Here is a 16,699-nt window from a genome sequence, read left to right as displayed (position 1 = left end):
GTTTCACATATAAAATTGACTTGGAAACATCCTCCCTTCCCACACATCACTTTATTTTTTAAACCGTGTCATTGATTCAGATATTTTAAGAAGCTCACAGGTTCCCAACGTGGTGTTTGCTTACTCCTGCTGGACTGGCTCTGCTGGGCACCAGAATATCCAGTCTTTGCCAATGGAATTATCACTTTTAAGTTGAGTTTATTGCTTGGTTATAAAAAATCAACTAGGGTCCCTGCCAAGCAGACACCATATGAGGCAATGAGTTGTAGCTATAAGAGCATAGAAGTAGAGTGGGAAGGGACCTCAAGAGACCAGCCTCATTTTTATACATAAAGGAAACTGAGAGGTTAAGTAAGTGCTCAGGGTCACATGGCCAGGGAGTATCAGAGACAGGATTTGGATAATAATGGTAGGTATATTTTATAAAACTGTTGAAGATTTGCAAAGCATTTTACAAATGTCATCTTATTTTATTTAGCCACAGGACAACCCTAGAAGGCAGGTACTGTTATTATCCCCATTTTACAGATGAAAAAACTAAAACAGACAGGGCCTAATAAATGTTTATTGAATTGAATTGAATCCATAAGACAATATATATGGGACAACTAGATTGCATCAAGGGAAAACCCCATCAGATAGATCCCAACATCCTGATACAGGGGAATTCTGTTTGAAATGGACATCAATTGGAAAATTCAGGACTTGGAAAGTCACTGGCCACATAAACTTTAGCATACTTCACTCCTAACCAAAGAGAACTTCTTAGGAACATTGATCTAATTTTTCTCTAAAGTTTTGAAAGCTCCCAAAAGGCAGATGACATAGAAAAAGCAAAGTGTGGCTTTTGTAATGCAGAAGTGGTGGAACATTCTTTTCCTCCAGGAAAGCATTCTGTGAATGGGTGTGGGTCTGTGATTTATATATCTGGGAGGAAAAGGAGAAAAGCTGGTTATTGCCAGGCCTTCCTCAACCTCAATCTCCAGAATCTGCTCTCTCTCTCTCTAAACACTCCATTATCTCCTGCCAGGGAATTCTCTCTCCCTTCCTTGGTAAAAATCATAGATCACAGACTTTTCTCTAGTTTACATTCTCATTTTACTAAATAAGATTACAACATCCTTCACCCCAGACAGCAACTTTGGGCAGTTTCCCCACCCCCTCTGGAAAAAAAAAAAGTCCAAACAATTTCCCTTTGTTTGGTGTTACTGAGACACACTTTGAGGATTATGTTAGTAGTCTGTCCATAGAAACGTTGCCCCTTATCAAACTACTATTCCTGTGCATCTCCATGGGGAACTTTTTTGTGTTGTTTCCTCCCCCCTTTAAACCACTGGTTGCTGGAGGATGAGTGGAAGAACTGGAAGTGAAGAGAGACAGAGGGTAGTCTTTTCCTATTTAATATAAAGAAGGAAAGAAGATTCTGTACACAGATTCTGGCATATACAGCACATTCCTCAGCCTTCCTTTTACCCGTTTGCCTAAGGTATGCATACCGTCCGCGTTTTGTGTATGCTTATTGCCTTTCATAGAGATCTAACTGACTTAAAAACAGGTGGGTCTTTCCCCTTCACTCTATTGCTTTTCGCACCTCCCCCTCCCCCAAGCCAACCAACCCATCTTTGCTGGAATAGATGTTACTATCTCCATTTTTCTCCAGATAGAACAACTCAGATTTTAATTAAAGAAAGCAAAAAAGCATCCTTCTCAAGCCACCTCAACTCCGAGCTTCTGGCTCCCAGACTGGCTTCTGGGTAAGGGGTTGGGGGAGGGGAGTAGAGTGTGCACAAGGACTGTGGCCAAACAAACAAGACCGTCATGGCTATTCCAAGACCCCAAACGGAGGAGTGAGATTAAGAGGAGTTGTCGGGTCTTAGCTTCTCCCGTGTAAAACCAGACTTCCTCTGAGCTTGGTCTGGGAGCTAGGGCTGTGGGTGATATGTCCCCTCCCTGCCCGCCTCTCTGCCTCCCTCCCCAGCCGTTGCCACGGAGTGTGTGTATGTATATGTCTCATGGAAAAAACCCAGGAAGAGGCTACATCCTCTCTGGCACACTCACGCATACATACATATATGCACATATATGTATACTGCGACATACAGTTGTAAATATGCATTTGTTTATACACAGTTAAATGCATGTAGACAGACTAGAAGGCATAGATGTGTGCATAGACGTTCCGCGAACAGCAGGGGCTCCAACCGACCCCTTTCGAAATCACACAACTCCGAGTCTCCCTCCCTTAATATTCCGCTAGGAGCTCATAGCCAGGGTCGCTCTTCCGAAAAAGAACGGAGCAGCTCCGGGCTCGGGAGGCCGGGGGGCGAGGAAGGCGCGGGGAAAGGAAGGGATTCTGGTCAAGAGGAGGCTTCCAGAGAGGGCGCGGGATAGGGGTGGGCGGCAATGGGCTAGGCGAAGGCGTTGGTGCAGATGCGACTCCCGGGGATGAGCTTCCATGAATGGACGCCGAATTGGGATGGGAAGGGGCTAGGAGAGGTGGGAAGGCACGGCTCATTTGCATTGAAATGCATGCCCATATGTACGAGGATTCCAGGGACTCGGATTCCACTCACGTACAATCTTCGCACTCCCACCCCATCTTTCTTCACGTTCAGAGATCTCCCACCCCTTCTCCAGGAACCCAGATGAGACCGTTTACTTTGGATGGGGGAGAAATGGAGCGGATTGGGTTTGAGATGGGGGTACATGCACCCGCAGAATCAGCGAGAGATTTGCAGGATGTATTTGTGCGTGTGCGCGCGCGTGTGTATGTTTGTCTGTCTGCCTCTCTGTGTGTGTACGCGCGCGCTCGCGCACGGGAATGGGTTGGGGGAACGAGGAGGGGAAAAGGGGGGAGCTGCAGCAAACCAGGGCCCTTCTGTGGAGCTTGGCGGAGCCGCAGGCACTAGCTCGCAGCTACGAAACCATTCATGATTTTGGTGACGTTATTCCAGTTGTGGGGGGAGGATAGGCGGGGCCTCCGGGATTCAAGGCCCGCCTCCCCCTTCTCCTATAAATACGGCTTCTTAGGCTCTTTGTGGGGCCGAGAGCTCATTGGGAAGGGAATCGCCATCTCTGCTTGCTTGCTAGCCTTTCCTCCGGGTGGTGGTTGAAAGAGGTGGGAGCCTGGGAGCCTGAGATCTTTTCCTCCGAAGGGGGTGTCCCGGGACGGTGAATCGCTCCGTTCCCCCTAAAAGCTAGAGAAAACAGCTGGGCACTGGCACACTGCAGTCCCTCTTTCCTCTGGCCGGGGACCGTTTTTTAAATATCCAAGGGCGTGGGTCAGCCTCCCTTAGGACTTCATGTCTGTATATTTCCCCATTCACTGGTGAGTATTCATTCTTTACCCTTGACGCTGTTGCACGGTGGGGTCTAGCCAGCAGCCCCAGTCTCCTCATCCCGGGCTCCGTCCCTTTAGGGCACTGTGACTCTGACTGCTCTGACTTAATGAGGAGGGGCAGCTCTCCTTTCTAGGTGATCAGCCGCTAAATGCCGAAGTCGCACCTAAGACGTGTGCGTGTTTCTGTGTCTGTCTGTTGGGTGGAGGTCAAAGGGGAGAGGAATAAGGGGACTTAAGTGCCCGGGGAGGTATTGAAAGAACCCAGACAAAGACAGTGAACTTGGAGGTTTTGCATAAGTGCTTGAAAACTAGGGGTGCTAACGGGGGAGAGACTGTAGCAACCGGGACCGAAATCCTTCCACTCCGCCCAGTGCTCCAAATGCCCCCTCCTCAAATAAGGATTGACGATAGAATCTTTTGAGTGCTGCTTGATTTTGGGAAGAAACATTGTCTTCTTTCCCCTTCTTCCTCTCTTCTTTTCCTCCCCTTGTCCCCCCTCCCACCTCATTTTTTGCTTTGATTTGCATGCAAGTCGTGATGTAGAGTGCGGGAGATGGGCTTGAGAGGGTAGTGTGACGGCTGGTGTGGTACCGAGTGTTAGAGGAGAAGACCTCCTATGGATGAGCTGGGGGGGGGGGGAAGTGGTGATACAATATATGTATGTGTGCGCGCGAGTGTGCGCGTGTATGCGCGCGTGCCTTCTTCCCGCACTCACTGCGAGGAACGCTGCATCCTTTTGACCCCATGCTTTCATTCTCCCCCTTTCTAAGAGAAATGCCTTTGAAAACAAGGAGTCGGGGAGGGAGGTGGCCGATCAAGACCCAGCAGCTAGAAAAGAGAGTCGGGAGAATATAAACCAACCACCTGGGATGGATTCAGGGGCTGCTGGGGCTGGGAGTGGTGGGGGAGAAGAGTGGACGAAGGGGAAGGGCTGTACTAATCAGGGCGTGTTTGGAGATCCTTAGGAGCTGGTGACTGAACCGGTGGGGGTATGCTGAGGTCCTTAGGGTAGTGGGGCTGGATTGTTGGGAGTCTGTTAAGATCCCCAAGGGCAGGGGGGAGTGTGAAAAGATCTCGGAGTTCTGGGGCTTCACCAGTGCAGGGGCTGTGGAAATTGTGAGGGGAGGAGGAAGAGCAGTGTGGTTTGCAGAGCCGGGCCTCAGAGTCGACCTCCTGCAGGAGCTCAGAGCTTGCTTCCTTCCTGCTGGAGGGGAAGGGATGCGAGCAAACATTTAGCATCTCCTTCCCCTACATTGGGGAGGGGGTGCAAGGAAAGTGAGCTTAGTGCCTGCAGAACCTATTCCCACGTGTGAGAAATAGAAGCTTCTAGAGGAACCCTGGGCCCCAACCCAGGGTGTTTGTTTCCTGGCAAGGCAGGCTTGCATGTACCAAGCCAGCGGGGTGAAGGTGGCAGTTTGCAGCTAGCCTGAAGCTGCTAAGCTGAGATGGAGCCGGAAAGTTTGCAGCTTTTTGCTCTCCACTTTTCACAGTTGTAGCCCCAGACCCTAGTGAGAAGGAAGGAAAGGCCCAGCTAATGGGCTGCAAATGTAGGGCAGCTAAGGCCTTCTCCCACACCTTCACCCCTTCTTCCCTTAGCTGAGGATCAGCTCATTGGGAGGAGTTGGGGGAAGGGTTCTGACATGGGGCAAGCAAGGGCTCAGGATGGCTGCATGCTGCGTGTTCCTCATCCCTGCTGTCTCTCTAGAGAGAGAATTGATCAACCTGAAGCCCCTGGAGAAAAGGGGTGTGGCTGTTGGACTCAGGAGACAAATAACTGCTGGGGATCCTCAAGCCCCCATCTCCCTTTCCTCAAACTTATCCAGCTGCCTTTACCAACTTCAGCAAGTGAGCATCCAGGCAGGCTGGCAAGCCAGTCTTGACTAATCTACCTCATCTTCTGTGGAGAGAAGCATTAATTTTTGGAAAACTGTGCCTACATCTTAGTAGCTATAGCAAGAAGGAGATGGCTTTTGTTTCCTTTCAAGCTCTGCCTGCCTTGTATTTAGTGTTATTTTGTGTGTACAAGTGTGAGATAGTGAAGATAAGAGGAATGTGTGGAAGGCAAGTACCCTAGGATATATGGGAATGGACATCGTGTCCTAGGGTCCTGTGCCCTTGACCACCCTGCCTGTGTCCTAACTACACATTTGGGGTATAGAAATATTTCTCTGGCTGCTTTTCCTATAGAAAATGCTTCGTGCAGGCAAAGACAGTCATTTAGAGATTGAGTATACTTGGTGCTTCACCAGCATAGAGCTGGCCAGGTTTGTATTTGGTGTTAGAAAAGTGAATATTGGCCAATGTGACATGTAGGAATGTACAGATTCACCTAGGATGTAGATAGGACATGCTTTAATTTAGAGGCACCAGGGATTGTGGGGGAATTCTGAAAACCTCCATATTTGGAACTTTTCTCTACACATATGGTAGGGAGATACAGACACTACTCTCTGTGTTGAATCTTTCAATAAAGTGACAGTTTTGTACTTTTGTCATTATCCTCATCATTGTTATTAACAACGGAAACATTTCAAGGAAACAATTTATCTAAGATAATTGAGAGAAAGAGAGAGAGAGAGACAGAGAGAGACAGAGAGACAGAGACAGAGAGACACAGAGAGAGAGAGAGAGAGAGAGAGAGAGAGAGAGAGAGAGAGAGAGAGAGAGAGAGAAGAAAGAGAGAGACACAGAGAAAGAGAGAGAGAGAAGAGAGAGAGACACAGAGAGAGAGAGAGAGAGAGAGAAGAAAGAGAGAGAGAGAGAGAGAGAAGAAAGAGAGAGACACAGAGAAAGAGAGAGAGAGAAGAAAGAGAGAGAGACACAGAGAGAGAGAGAGAGAGAGAGAGAGAAGAAAGAGAGAGAGAGAGAGAGAGAGAGAGAGAGAGAGAGAGAGAGAGAGAGAGAGATATGAAATAACTCCTCGTGCCTTCCATTCCTGAGATATAAAGGAAGCAGACTAGGAACAAGGATATAAATGATTTAGTGGGGGGTGGGGGGGAAGGGATGAATTTGGAGTCTGGTTTCTGATCTGAGGTCTTTCCTCTATTACCACCTCTGTGACTTCTGGTAAATTATATATATTTTTGGTTTCACTTTCTTCATTGGCAAATGAAAGGGGTTGAGTTAAATTACTTTTAGGATATTTTATGATCTGAAATTCATCAAGACTCAGAACTTTTAAAAAGAAGGGCAAAAAAGAAATTTATCTTTGAGTACCTTTTCTCCAGTAAGTTTAAGATCAGTGGTCAATGGCTAAGAGATCAGTTATTCAAGGGCTTCAACATTTCCCCCTCTGCCTTCCCTCTTTCTCAAAAGTTTTGTGATTACCAGAACTTCAAATGCTGCTAGATTCATAATCAAGACTTAGCACTTACTGAATTAAGATAATTAAGTAACTTAACCTCTCTGATGAGTCTTCATTTAGATGAAAAAGTTGTTCTTGCAAAGTTCCTTCCAGCTCTAAATCCTAAATCTAGAATTAGAAGGAACCTTAGAATAAGAAGAGGAAGTAAGTTTTAAGCCCCTACCATGTATCTGATACTGTCCTAAGCTCTTTACAATTATTATATCATTTAATTCTTGCAACAGTGCTGAGAAGTTGGAGGAATTATTCAAGGAAACTGAGGCAGAGATTAAGTGACTTGTCCAGAATTGACAGAATAGGCCCAGCTCTTATTGTGCTACTTACTTACTTGCCTTCCAGAAGACATTACAGCTTCCTCATTTGAGATGTTAGAAAATTGAGACATGGAAAAATGCCTTGCCCAGAAACACACAGCTCGTAAAGTCCTTGTGATCTGAATTCATTTTCCTGACTCCTAGTCTACTGCCCTGCCTCTATACTATGCTGCCTCAGTCCATGATCCTTTGACCTCTTATCCCATTTCCTTGTGATAGAACAGTGTGACCTGAAGAATAGGATCAATCACTTTCACTTCATTTTGCATCTCTGCTCTCTTGGCAGCCCTGATTATCTGAGATCAGCTGACATGACTGAGGTGATGATGAGCACCCCATCTATGGATGAGATTGGGCTGAATACCCGGAAGGATGGCATTTCCTACCAGGTGAGTGAATCTTAGTGCCATTTCACTTGGTGAATGTAGCTGGGAAAGCTGGACAGGAATGGACCACCCTTGCATTTCACTATTGTCTAATCTAGTGAATGCTTATTTATCACCCAACTGGAAAACAAGAGAGAAAAGTGAGAGAGTGGCTCACAAGGGGAGCTCCATGACTCCAACAATAAAGGTTTTTCCTCTGAAAAAATGTTTTGTAAAGACAAAGTGTTGTAAGTGAAGCCTTTCGGGGAAGAAATTTATGGATGTAATGAACTTAAATCAGTTTTACTTTTCAAGAAAAAAAACAATTCTATCTCTTAAGAGAGTGCCCTATAGCAGAGTAATATTCTTAAAGTCAGAAAGACACAATGTCAAATACTCATTCTACTTAGTAGAATTAATTTGGGCAAACCATTTAATTCTGAAGCATTAATTTCCTCAATTTCCTTCTCTGAGTATAATAGTACACCTCATATTGGTGATATAGGATTATTGTGAGACATTCTATTTTATTATGTTAAATCACTTTAAAGCATTATATAAATGGCAAATAAAAAATTATATATTGAAATACCTTTTGTTTATTTTTGGCACATGAAATTTGTGTTAGACTTTATATCACTGATTATTTTTCTTAATTCAAATGATAAAGTTATTAAAAGACTCCTTAGCTTATAGGCTCTTGAAAAATCTTTCTTGTAAGGTAGCTCATTGCTAGGAAGATGAAGGTTATGTTTTGGATTGTGGCTAAGGATAAGGACTCTTCAATACTTCTAACTTAATCAATGTCCTATCTTCAAGTTAGAAATGACTTAAGATCATTTAGTCCCTCCTTTAATTGAGAAGAAATACCATCTCTCACATCTCATGGTGTGACTTCAGCAAGTCACTTAACTTTGAACCTCTTTTTTCATCAGCTTAGTGAAGAAAGAGTTCGACAAGGTAACTTCTAAAGCCTCTCTCCAGCTCTAAACCAGTGATCCCTAGTCTTTATTTATAGATTTCCAGTTGACCAAAGCAGCCCATTCTACTTTGAGACAGCTTTGATTTGTAAGGTATCTTTTCCCCCAAGCTGAGGCAAAAAAAAAAAAAAAAAAAAAAAAAAAAAAAAAAAAAAAATTCTTTCTTGAAAGTACTGGCCCTAGTTCTTCCTTACATGGCTTAACAGAACATATCCAATCTCTCTCCTATGCCTTTCAAATACCTAAAGACTGCTTTCATTCCTTATAACCCAACATCTTCAGATCATTTCTTCTGCAGGCTAAACATAGTTATTCCTCATGACTACTTCCAAAAGGCATTTTGCCAAGTAGAGAAAAGGAGAGAGGGAGGAGAGAAATGAACAGTTCCAGACCTACAACAAACTAGAAGTTAGACAAAAACCAAGAGTTAATGGGATAACTAGAGATGAGGGGATGTGGGCCATCTCAATTCACTTCTACCTTCTTTTTGCCACTGACACTCTTTTTTTACATAATAGCTTTTTATTTTCAAAATACATACAAAGATAGTTTTCAACATTCACCTTTGTAAAATCTTGTGTTCCAAATTTTTCTCCCTCTTTTCATCTTACTCCCTTCCCTAGACAGCAAATAAGCTACTATGTTAAACATGTACAAATCTTCTATACACATTTCTACATTTATTATGCTCCACAAGAACAATCAGATCAAAAAGGGAAAAAAATGAGAAAAAAAGTAAGCAAACAAGAACCAAAAATTGAAAATACCATGTTGTGATCCATATTCAGAGTCTATAATCCTCTTTTTGGATGCAGATGGCTCTCTTCATCTTAAGTCTATTAGAACTGGCTTCAATCACCTCATTGTTGAAAAGAGCCACTCCCATCACAGTTAATCATCATATTATCTTGTTGCTGTGTACAATGTTCTCTTGATTCTATTCACTTCACTCAGCATCAGTTCATGTAAGTCTCTCCAGGCCTCTCTGAAATCATCCTCCTAGTCATTTCTTACAGAACTTTAATATTCCATAACATTCATGTACCATAACTTATTCAGCCTTTCCCCAACTGATGGGCATCCACTCAGTTTCTAGTTCTTTGGCACTCTCTTATATTCATAAAATTTCAGGTATAGAAGGAACCTTCAAGATCCTTGCTCTCAGTCAATATCATCAGTCCTACTTTGTAATTTTTTATTTAATTAATATGAATAGAGGTGGAATGGGCTTTATCTATGGTTCAATTCTATTAGCCAGGCTTTCAGGATTCTGGGCAAGGGGCCAGGTTCAGGCAGGAGAGTTCTTGATATAAGATCCAGTTACTCTCTCAAGACTTGCTAAGAAGGGGACCCAGAATCAGAAAAACATGAGTTCAGATATAACTTCAGACACATACTAACTGTGGGCACTGGGTGAGTCATTTAACTCTATTTGCCTCTATTTCCTCATTTGTAAAATGAGCTGCAGAAGGAAATGGCAAACTACTTCAGTATCTACCAAGAAAATCCCAAATAGGGAGCACAGAGTCATACATGAGTGAAAACAACTGAAGAGCAATAATACTCTCTTAAGTTATATCTGTTTTGGGTTGCAAGTTTCTTAGCCAATGAGTCATACTGAATATTTTTTGTGGTCAACAGTGAGGTTTTCTTTTAACTTTGTTTTCTCTTAGATTGTATCACAAAATCTTTCAATGGAATTTATGTAGGATTATATAATTTCAAAAGTATTTATTAAGTAGCTACAATGTGCCTGTCTTCAAGGAACTTACATTCCATTGGGGGAAAATGAACTCACACATATATAAACAAAGTATATAAAAATAATTTAGGGATAGAGGAAGAATTCCAGAGGCCTGGAGGAATTGGGAAAAGCTTTTTGTTGGAGAAGGCACAGATGCTAAGCTTTAAAGGGTGATAGAGATTCCAGGAGGCTTAGATGAGAAAGAAGGACATAGGTGAGAACATGTGCCAAGTCAAGGCAATGAATATTGAATATTGTGTATGTAGGAACAACCAGGAGACCAATGATCAATCTAGAGAGATAGTCCTGTGTCAGATTGTGAAGGGCTTAAAATATCAGTCAATAAAGTCTGTATTTAATCCTAGAGACAATTAAGACCCATGGAAGCTTTTGAGCAGGACAATAGCATAGATCTGTGCTTGAGAGTTATTAATTTGACAGTCATATGGAAGATGACCTGAGGCAGGGAGACCAAATAAGAGACTATTGTAATTGTTCAGAAGACAGGTATTAGAAGCCTAAACTAACATAGTGGCCGTGTAAGTGGAGAGAGAGAATTTTAGAATTGTAAAAATCATTTGATCCTACCACCTCATTTGGACAGATGAAGAAAATGAGGTCTAGAGGGGAAATGACTTGCATACATTCTCTCAGCTGGTTAGTAGTATGATTTTTCCTCCCTTTCCACTTCTTGTTGTTCATTCATATATGACTTTAGTCCATGGAGTTTTCTACAAAAGGATAGTGGAGTAGTTTTCATTTCCTTCTCCAGTGTGTTGCCATTTTACAGATGAATAATTGAAGCAAATAAGAGTTAAGTGACTTGCCCTGAATCACACAGCTTAGTAAGAGTCTAGAGGCCAGATTTGAACTCAGATATTCCTGATTTAAGGTCTCATATTCTTATTTATTGTACAACCTAACTGCTTCTACCTTTTCACTACTACTTTTGCATTTTGGTAGCCACAGATGGCTTCTAACTCTCCCTTACTCAGTGCTTCCAAGTGCAATTTCAAACACTCTTATCAGGTTTAAAACCTTTATTTTTGTGATTTTTGGAAAGACCACCTTTAACTAGCTGGTTTGGAGAAAAAAAGAGATAGAAAATGACCCTCCTGAGTTTCTGACCTGTTCCTGGTTTTTCTTTCGCCTCCTCCAAGAGTGTTTTTATAAATGTTGTATGACCAATTTCCTCAAAACCTGTTCAAAGCATATGCTGATTAAATAAAAGTAATTCCACCAGAGTTATCGTGATTGGCCAAAAATGACACTTTGCTAAAGGCTCTCCTTCATTTGCATTCCTGGTCTCTTTTCTGGAGGATGAAGGGGTAGGGAAGAGGGGGGTTAGTCTCATAGCTAACTCTCCACTTGGCATTCCTCCTAAGGATAATAATAGTATGTAGGACTTATCTTGTGCCTCTTTTCCAAGGAACTAAAAGAGTTTGAGAGCCATTGTCATTCATCTGCAGTATCCCATGAGCTTTCTGGAAGCCAGGCATTAATTCCTTTTTGACAGATGGAGAAATGGAGTCTTGACACTGTGGTACAACCTTGCTTCAAGATCATATGTAAGGGACTAGAATCCATGCCTTCTGATTTCCAGAGCTAACACTACTCTGGATTTCTGGTCACTAGTTCCTGCTGAGAGGAGGATATCTTAGCCCCTCAGTGGAAAAGATTCCAGAGATTTACCTTTTATTGTCTAGTATTATTTGGGTAAGAAATATTTACTGTAGTTTTTGATTCAACAAGCATTTTATTTAAAGCCTACTATATGGCAGTTACTGCTATAGCTGCTGGAGATACAAAGACAAAAAACAAAAAACAAAAAAAAACAAAGAAAGAAAAAAATGAAATAGCCTCTGTCCTCAATCAGCTTCCATTCCACAGGGGTGAGGGCAAATTAAGTGATAAGTAATTCAAAATAAAGGCTATCCCAAAAGTCTTCATGCATTTTTGAGCTCTTAAAACTTAAAATTTCATGAAGACTTTTGAGACATCTTCTAGGGACAGAGGGAATGCTAACAACTAGCAAATAGGAAAACAACTTTTATAGGAAGAGATAGTTAAACTTTATGATGCAATTAGGTGGCACAATGGAATACTGGACCTAGAGTTAGGAAGATTTTTGTTCATGAGTCCAGATCTGACCTTAGACACTTAATGATTGTATGACCCTGGGCAAGCCACTTAACCCTGTTTGCCTCAGTTTCCCCATCTGTAAAACAGAAGTAAATGACAAACCACTTCAGTATCTCTGCCAAAAAGACTGCTTAGTGGGGTCATGAAGAGTCTGAAACAATTCAACCACAACAATTTGATTATTTATCTTGAAGGGAACTAGAGATTCCTATGGGGAAATTAAGGAAAACATTCTAAGTGGAGTAAGGATAGGGAAGTGTCAGTTATAAGAAGATAGGTTGGTGTTTTGTGCCTTTAAAAAAATAAGATCAAATGAAATTTTTCCTGTACATTAATTTAGTGTGAATCATTCTCCCCCTGGAGTGAGTGAACAAATTGTTAATATTGAAATAAGAGCATCAGGACTTATGGAATGAGTTAAAGGACACAGAAAGTATATCCTGGATCTATAGGTCTCTGTACCCTGCTTTTTCCTACCAGTATATTTTCCATACTTTAGGAATTCAGACAGTGTTCTTCCTTTTTAAAAATTGAATAAAAATCAATTTTCTCTCTTTCCTACATAGTTAGATTTCTTTTCCTGAACCAGAGGGCTAAGAATAATCACTCCTCCATAGCCCTGTGCTTAAGGTGCATTTATGAAATAAATAAAGCTTAATTAAAAAGGATGCTTTGTGACAAGTTTTCCTTCCATATTAAAAGCATATTGGGGTGAATAAGACAGGAAATCCCTAAATAGAAGTTTTCCCCTTAGCTGGTTCTTGTCTTTTCTGCTGCTGCTATTGAAGGATTCAGAGGTTTGGTTTTCCTTAGCCATCAATATCAAGACTTTAGTCTTCCCTTTTGGACTTTCCTTTTCTTTGTCCATAGTGGCAGTGGCAGCACACCTATCTATGGATTGCAAGATTACCTGAACTATATTGTGAGAGAATTCCTTGACTTGTGGTCTAAAATGATGAGGTTTACTCTCTGCTTAACCCCCTACATTGTCACCAATGCTTGGGAAAACTGGTTTTTTTTGCTAGCCTCCTCTGAGATGAGTGAATTCTGAGGGAAGACTGATGGTTCTAGCTGTAAACTTTAGGTTTCAGTTTGACACTTCTTTCTCCCCAAATTGTCTGTATTCTGATCTAGTACTTGCTTCCCTGCTCCCCTGGGTTGGACTTGATCTTTCTCTCTTAAGTGAGAAATCTCTCCTTTCCCTAGGATCACCGGCTTGGGATAGAGGAATTTCCTCTTGGTTAGCTGATGCTTTTCAAGTCCACCAGTGTAGCCCCTCCTGCAGCCAGATAAAAATCAATCTTTAATCAACTTCCTTTTTTCTCACCATCTCCTTCCTTGGCTCCAGGACACCAGCTGTCTTGTTATCCTCTATTTTTCCCTGTTGCTTAGTTGTGATTAGCATTTCTATAGCCCCCTTCTCCATTGGATAACCTTTTCCTCTCCAGAGGGGCAGAGGTTCTAATATAAACTATAAATAGCCAAGAGTGATAATTCTCCACACATCCTTCTGCTAATGCATTGCATGACTGAGAGATGGAGAGCCCAACACGAGGAATGAGCTTTGGACCCACAATCAAAGAACTTCAGTGCTCCTCTTGCCCCAATTACTTCCTACCGATATTAACCTTGGGAAAAATCACTTAACCTCTTCCAAGTATGACTTACCTCATCTATTAAATGATGAGATTAGACTCATGGGTTTTGAGGTTCTTTTCACTTCAAAATTGGTCATCCTATGGCTATGATATTTCTTTGCTGTCTTTTTCTGATCACTCTGAGACACCAAAAGTAAATCTTCCCCTGTCATTTATGGCTCACATTCAGAAATTCTTTTTTTTTGAGGTTATCTTTTAGAGGAAGAAGTGATGTGTCCTTAATGAGGTATATATCAGTGAGTAGGACTATTGGATTTTGAGAGATCTTATCTCAGACATAATACTAGTTGAGTGGCTTCAGTTTCTCTATCTGTAATATGGAGATTGTAATAGCATCAGAGATAATACATATGGTATGCTTTACAGAATTTAAGATACTATATAAATCCTTGCTATTTTTACTGATAAATGTGTTTTTAAGGAAGGACATTCCTTATTTGATGGTTAAGTAATTTTTCAAAAAGCATTTCTTAAGAGCTTACTATGTACAAAGCCCTGTAGTAGGGGAAAACAGATGGTCCCTGCCTTCAAGGAACTCACATTCTAATGGAGGATCCAACACATAGTAATTGGACCTGTTGGACAAACATTGCTTCCCCTGTCAGAGACACAGTCAGGACATTCCTTCATGTTTTTTCAGTCGGGTCCTGTGCTTCATGATCCTATTTGGGGTTTTCTTTTACTGCAGTAGTTGGCCATTTCCTTCTCTAGCACGTTTTACAGTTGAGGGAACTGAGGCAATTAGGGTTAAGGGCCTTGTCCATGGTCACACAGTTAGTAAGTGACTAAGACCAGATTTGAATTCAGGAAGATTCATCTTCCTGAATCCAGATTCAGTACTCCATCCATTGTGCCACCTAATTGCTCTCTTTATCCCTTACTTAAAGAAAATTTTGATGACACTAAAGAATGGGCATGATTTAATCCTTCCAAATGGATCATGGAAGAAAAAGTTCTTTTTTCTTCCTTTCCTTCCTTCCTCCCTTTCTCTCTCTTCCTCTCCCCCTTTCTCTTCCCCTTCCTTCTTTCTTTTTTTTTTTTTTTTTTTTTTTTTCCTACTAAGAAAACTTCTCTAATCAGGGTCTGTTTTTCCCCCCAAGTGGGTATCCTAGCTTCTAGAAGAGAGAGAGAAGGAAAGAAGGGGGAGGTAAAGACATCTCTTGCTTCTGTCTTTTGACTTAAAAGGGCTTCTTGAGTGACAGATCACTGTTTTCTCACACTGTGTATGGGATGGCCCATGATTGTTGGGTGGATGAATAAAGGATGAGGTTATCATGATCTTTGGTGTCCCTGGTTAGCTCCCAGTGCTACACACATAACTGAGTCTTCCAAAGACCTCAACAAATCATTGCTCAATGACATTGTAGAGGAAACAATCCTCTGGCCATTAGAAAATAATCTACTACAATTAACATCTAAAAGGCTCTGTGCCATTAGTTTCTAAGGGAACATGTAAATGCTTTAGTAAAGTTCTTGCAGTATAGGCATGAAAAGTTCATCCAGGGACCTGCATTTCAGTAGAATATCAACATTTTTTGATTCCTCCTACTCTTTACCTCTTCCTCTTTACTCTATTTCTACCACCAGATGTTATGTTTGATGAAAATGACTAGCACAGAATTTTTTCTTCTACTACTACTAAATGACCAAAAAAGGTAATTCAGTCTGAGTGTATATTTGAGGAAGAAGAGAATGAATTCTCAAGAGAGAAGTTAGGTATTAGTCTATATGCATAAGCTCTTTTTATGTTAATCTCCCCTTCACTTTGAAAAATGAACATTCCTTTGTGGCTAATATCTAGTGTTTGTCTTCCTTGAGATTCTTAGCAACTGATTCAGTGGGGAAGCCTTGAATCATAGGTTCATAAATTTAGAGATAGAAGCCACTAAGTCAGCCCCCATGTTTCATTGATAAGAAAACTGAGGCTGAGAAGTTAAATGACCTGCCAACCAGCATCACACAACAAGTGATTCAAAATTTGAATCTAGGCCATCCTTATTCCAAATTCAGTAATCTATCACTATGCTATGCTGCTTTTCCTAGTCAAGAGCAGTAGTATTATAGTCATCAAATCGTAATTTATCAACCAACAAGCAATTACTAAATACCTGCTTTGTTCTAGGCACTGTGCTAGGCTCTGGAGATGAAAAAAAAGTGAAATAATCCTCAAATACTGGATAACTGAAAAGGAGTTTAGAAATTTTTGAATTTTTTTCTGTACCATTTTGAACAAGAGACCATCTAATTAATAAGACTAGTTTTGAATCTTGCTGCTGCTAACTGTGTGGTCCTGGCCAAGTCATTTAGCTTTAGTGAATCTCAGTTCCTGATCCATAAAATAATAATGATAATTAATTATTATAATAAATTACAAAATAAAATTATAATGATGCTTACAATATCTATCTCAGCAGGACTCTTGAGAAGAAGGCACTTTGTAAATTGAAATGTGATAAAATCATGTATTACGGTTGGAAAGTTAATAAACATTTATTAATGATCAAAATGAAATTTCTAACTATTAATAATTTATACATAATAAATTAATTTAAAATGAACAATTTATTATCATTAGACCCTACAAACATTACAACATTACCACAACATTAGACCCTATTCTTGTCAAGGAAACTGGGCCACCAAGAGGGAAAGTCGCTTATCTATAATAGCACTAATGAGTTTTGGATGGAATCAGGGAAAATTTTTATTTCTTACCTTTTACTTTGTCAATATTTTATCCATTAGAAATTTATGTGAAAACCACTTAGAGTCTACAACTTCATCCTCCTTTA

The 16,699-nt window shown here is 41.1% G+C and overlaps 1 protein-coding gene across 2 annotated transcripts in view; it reads left to right on the top strand.

The window, feature by feature from the left end:
* Positions 1-1,335: 1,335 nt before the first annotated feature.
* The window catches only part of LBH (LBH regulator of WNT signaling pathway), a 31,967-nt gene continuing 16,603 nt past the window's right edge, over positions 1,336-16,699 (top strand). Inside the window, exons 1-2 of one of the 2 annotated variants that reach the window (XM_074288255.1) lie at positions 1,336-1,486; positions 7,305-7,407. In XM_074288255.1, the coding sequence (XP_074144356.1) occupies positions 7,330-7,407 (78 nt within the window). In that variant the 5' untranslated portion in view covers positions 1,336-1,486; positions 7,305-7,329. Of the gene's footprint in view, positions 1,487-3,031; positions 3,329-7,304; positions 7,408-16,699 lie in introns of those variants that run through there. The other variant, XM_074288254.1, reaches the window with a different exon arrangement.

This window comes from Sminthopsis crassicaudata, chromosome 2 (assembly GCF_048593235.1).
Source record: "Sminthopsis crassicaudata isolate SCR6 chromosome 2, ASM4859323v1, whole genome shotgun sequence".
Classification (NCBI taxonomy): domain Eukaryota; kingdom Metazoa; phylum Chordata; class Mammalia; order Dasyuromorphia; family Dasyuridae; genus Sminthopsis; species Sminthopsis crassicaudata.
Note: the sequence above shows the minus strand (reverse complement) of the source record. Positions and strands in the feature narration are given on the sequence as shown.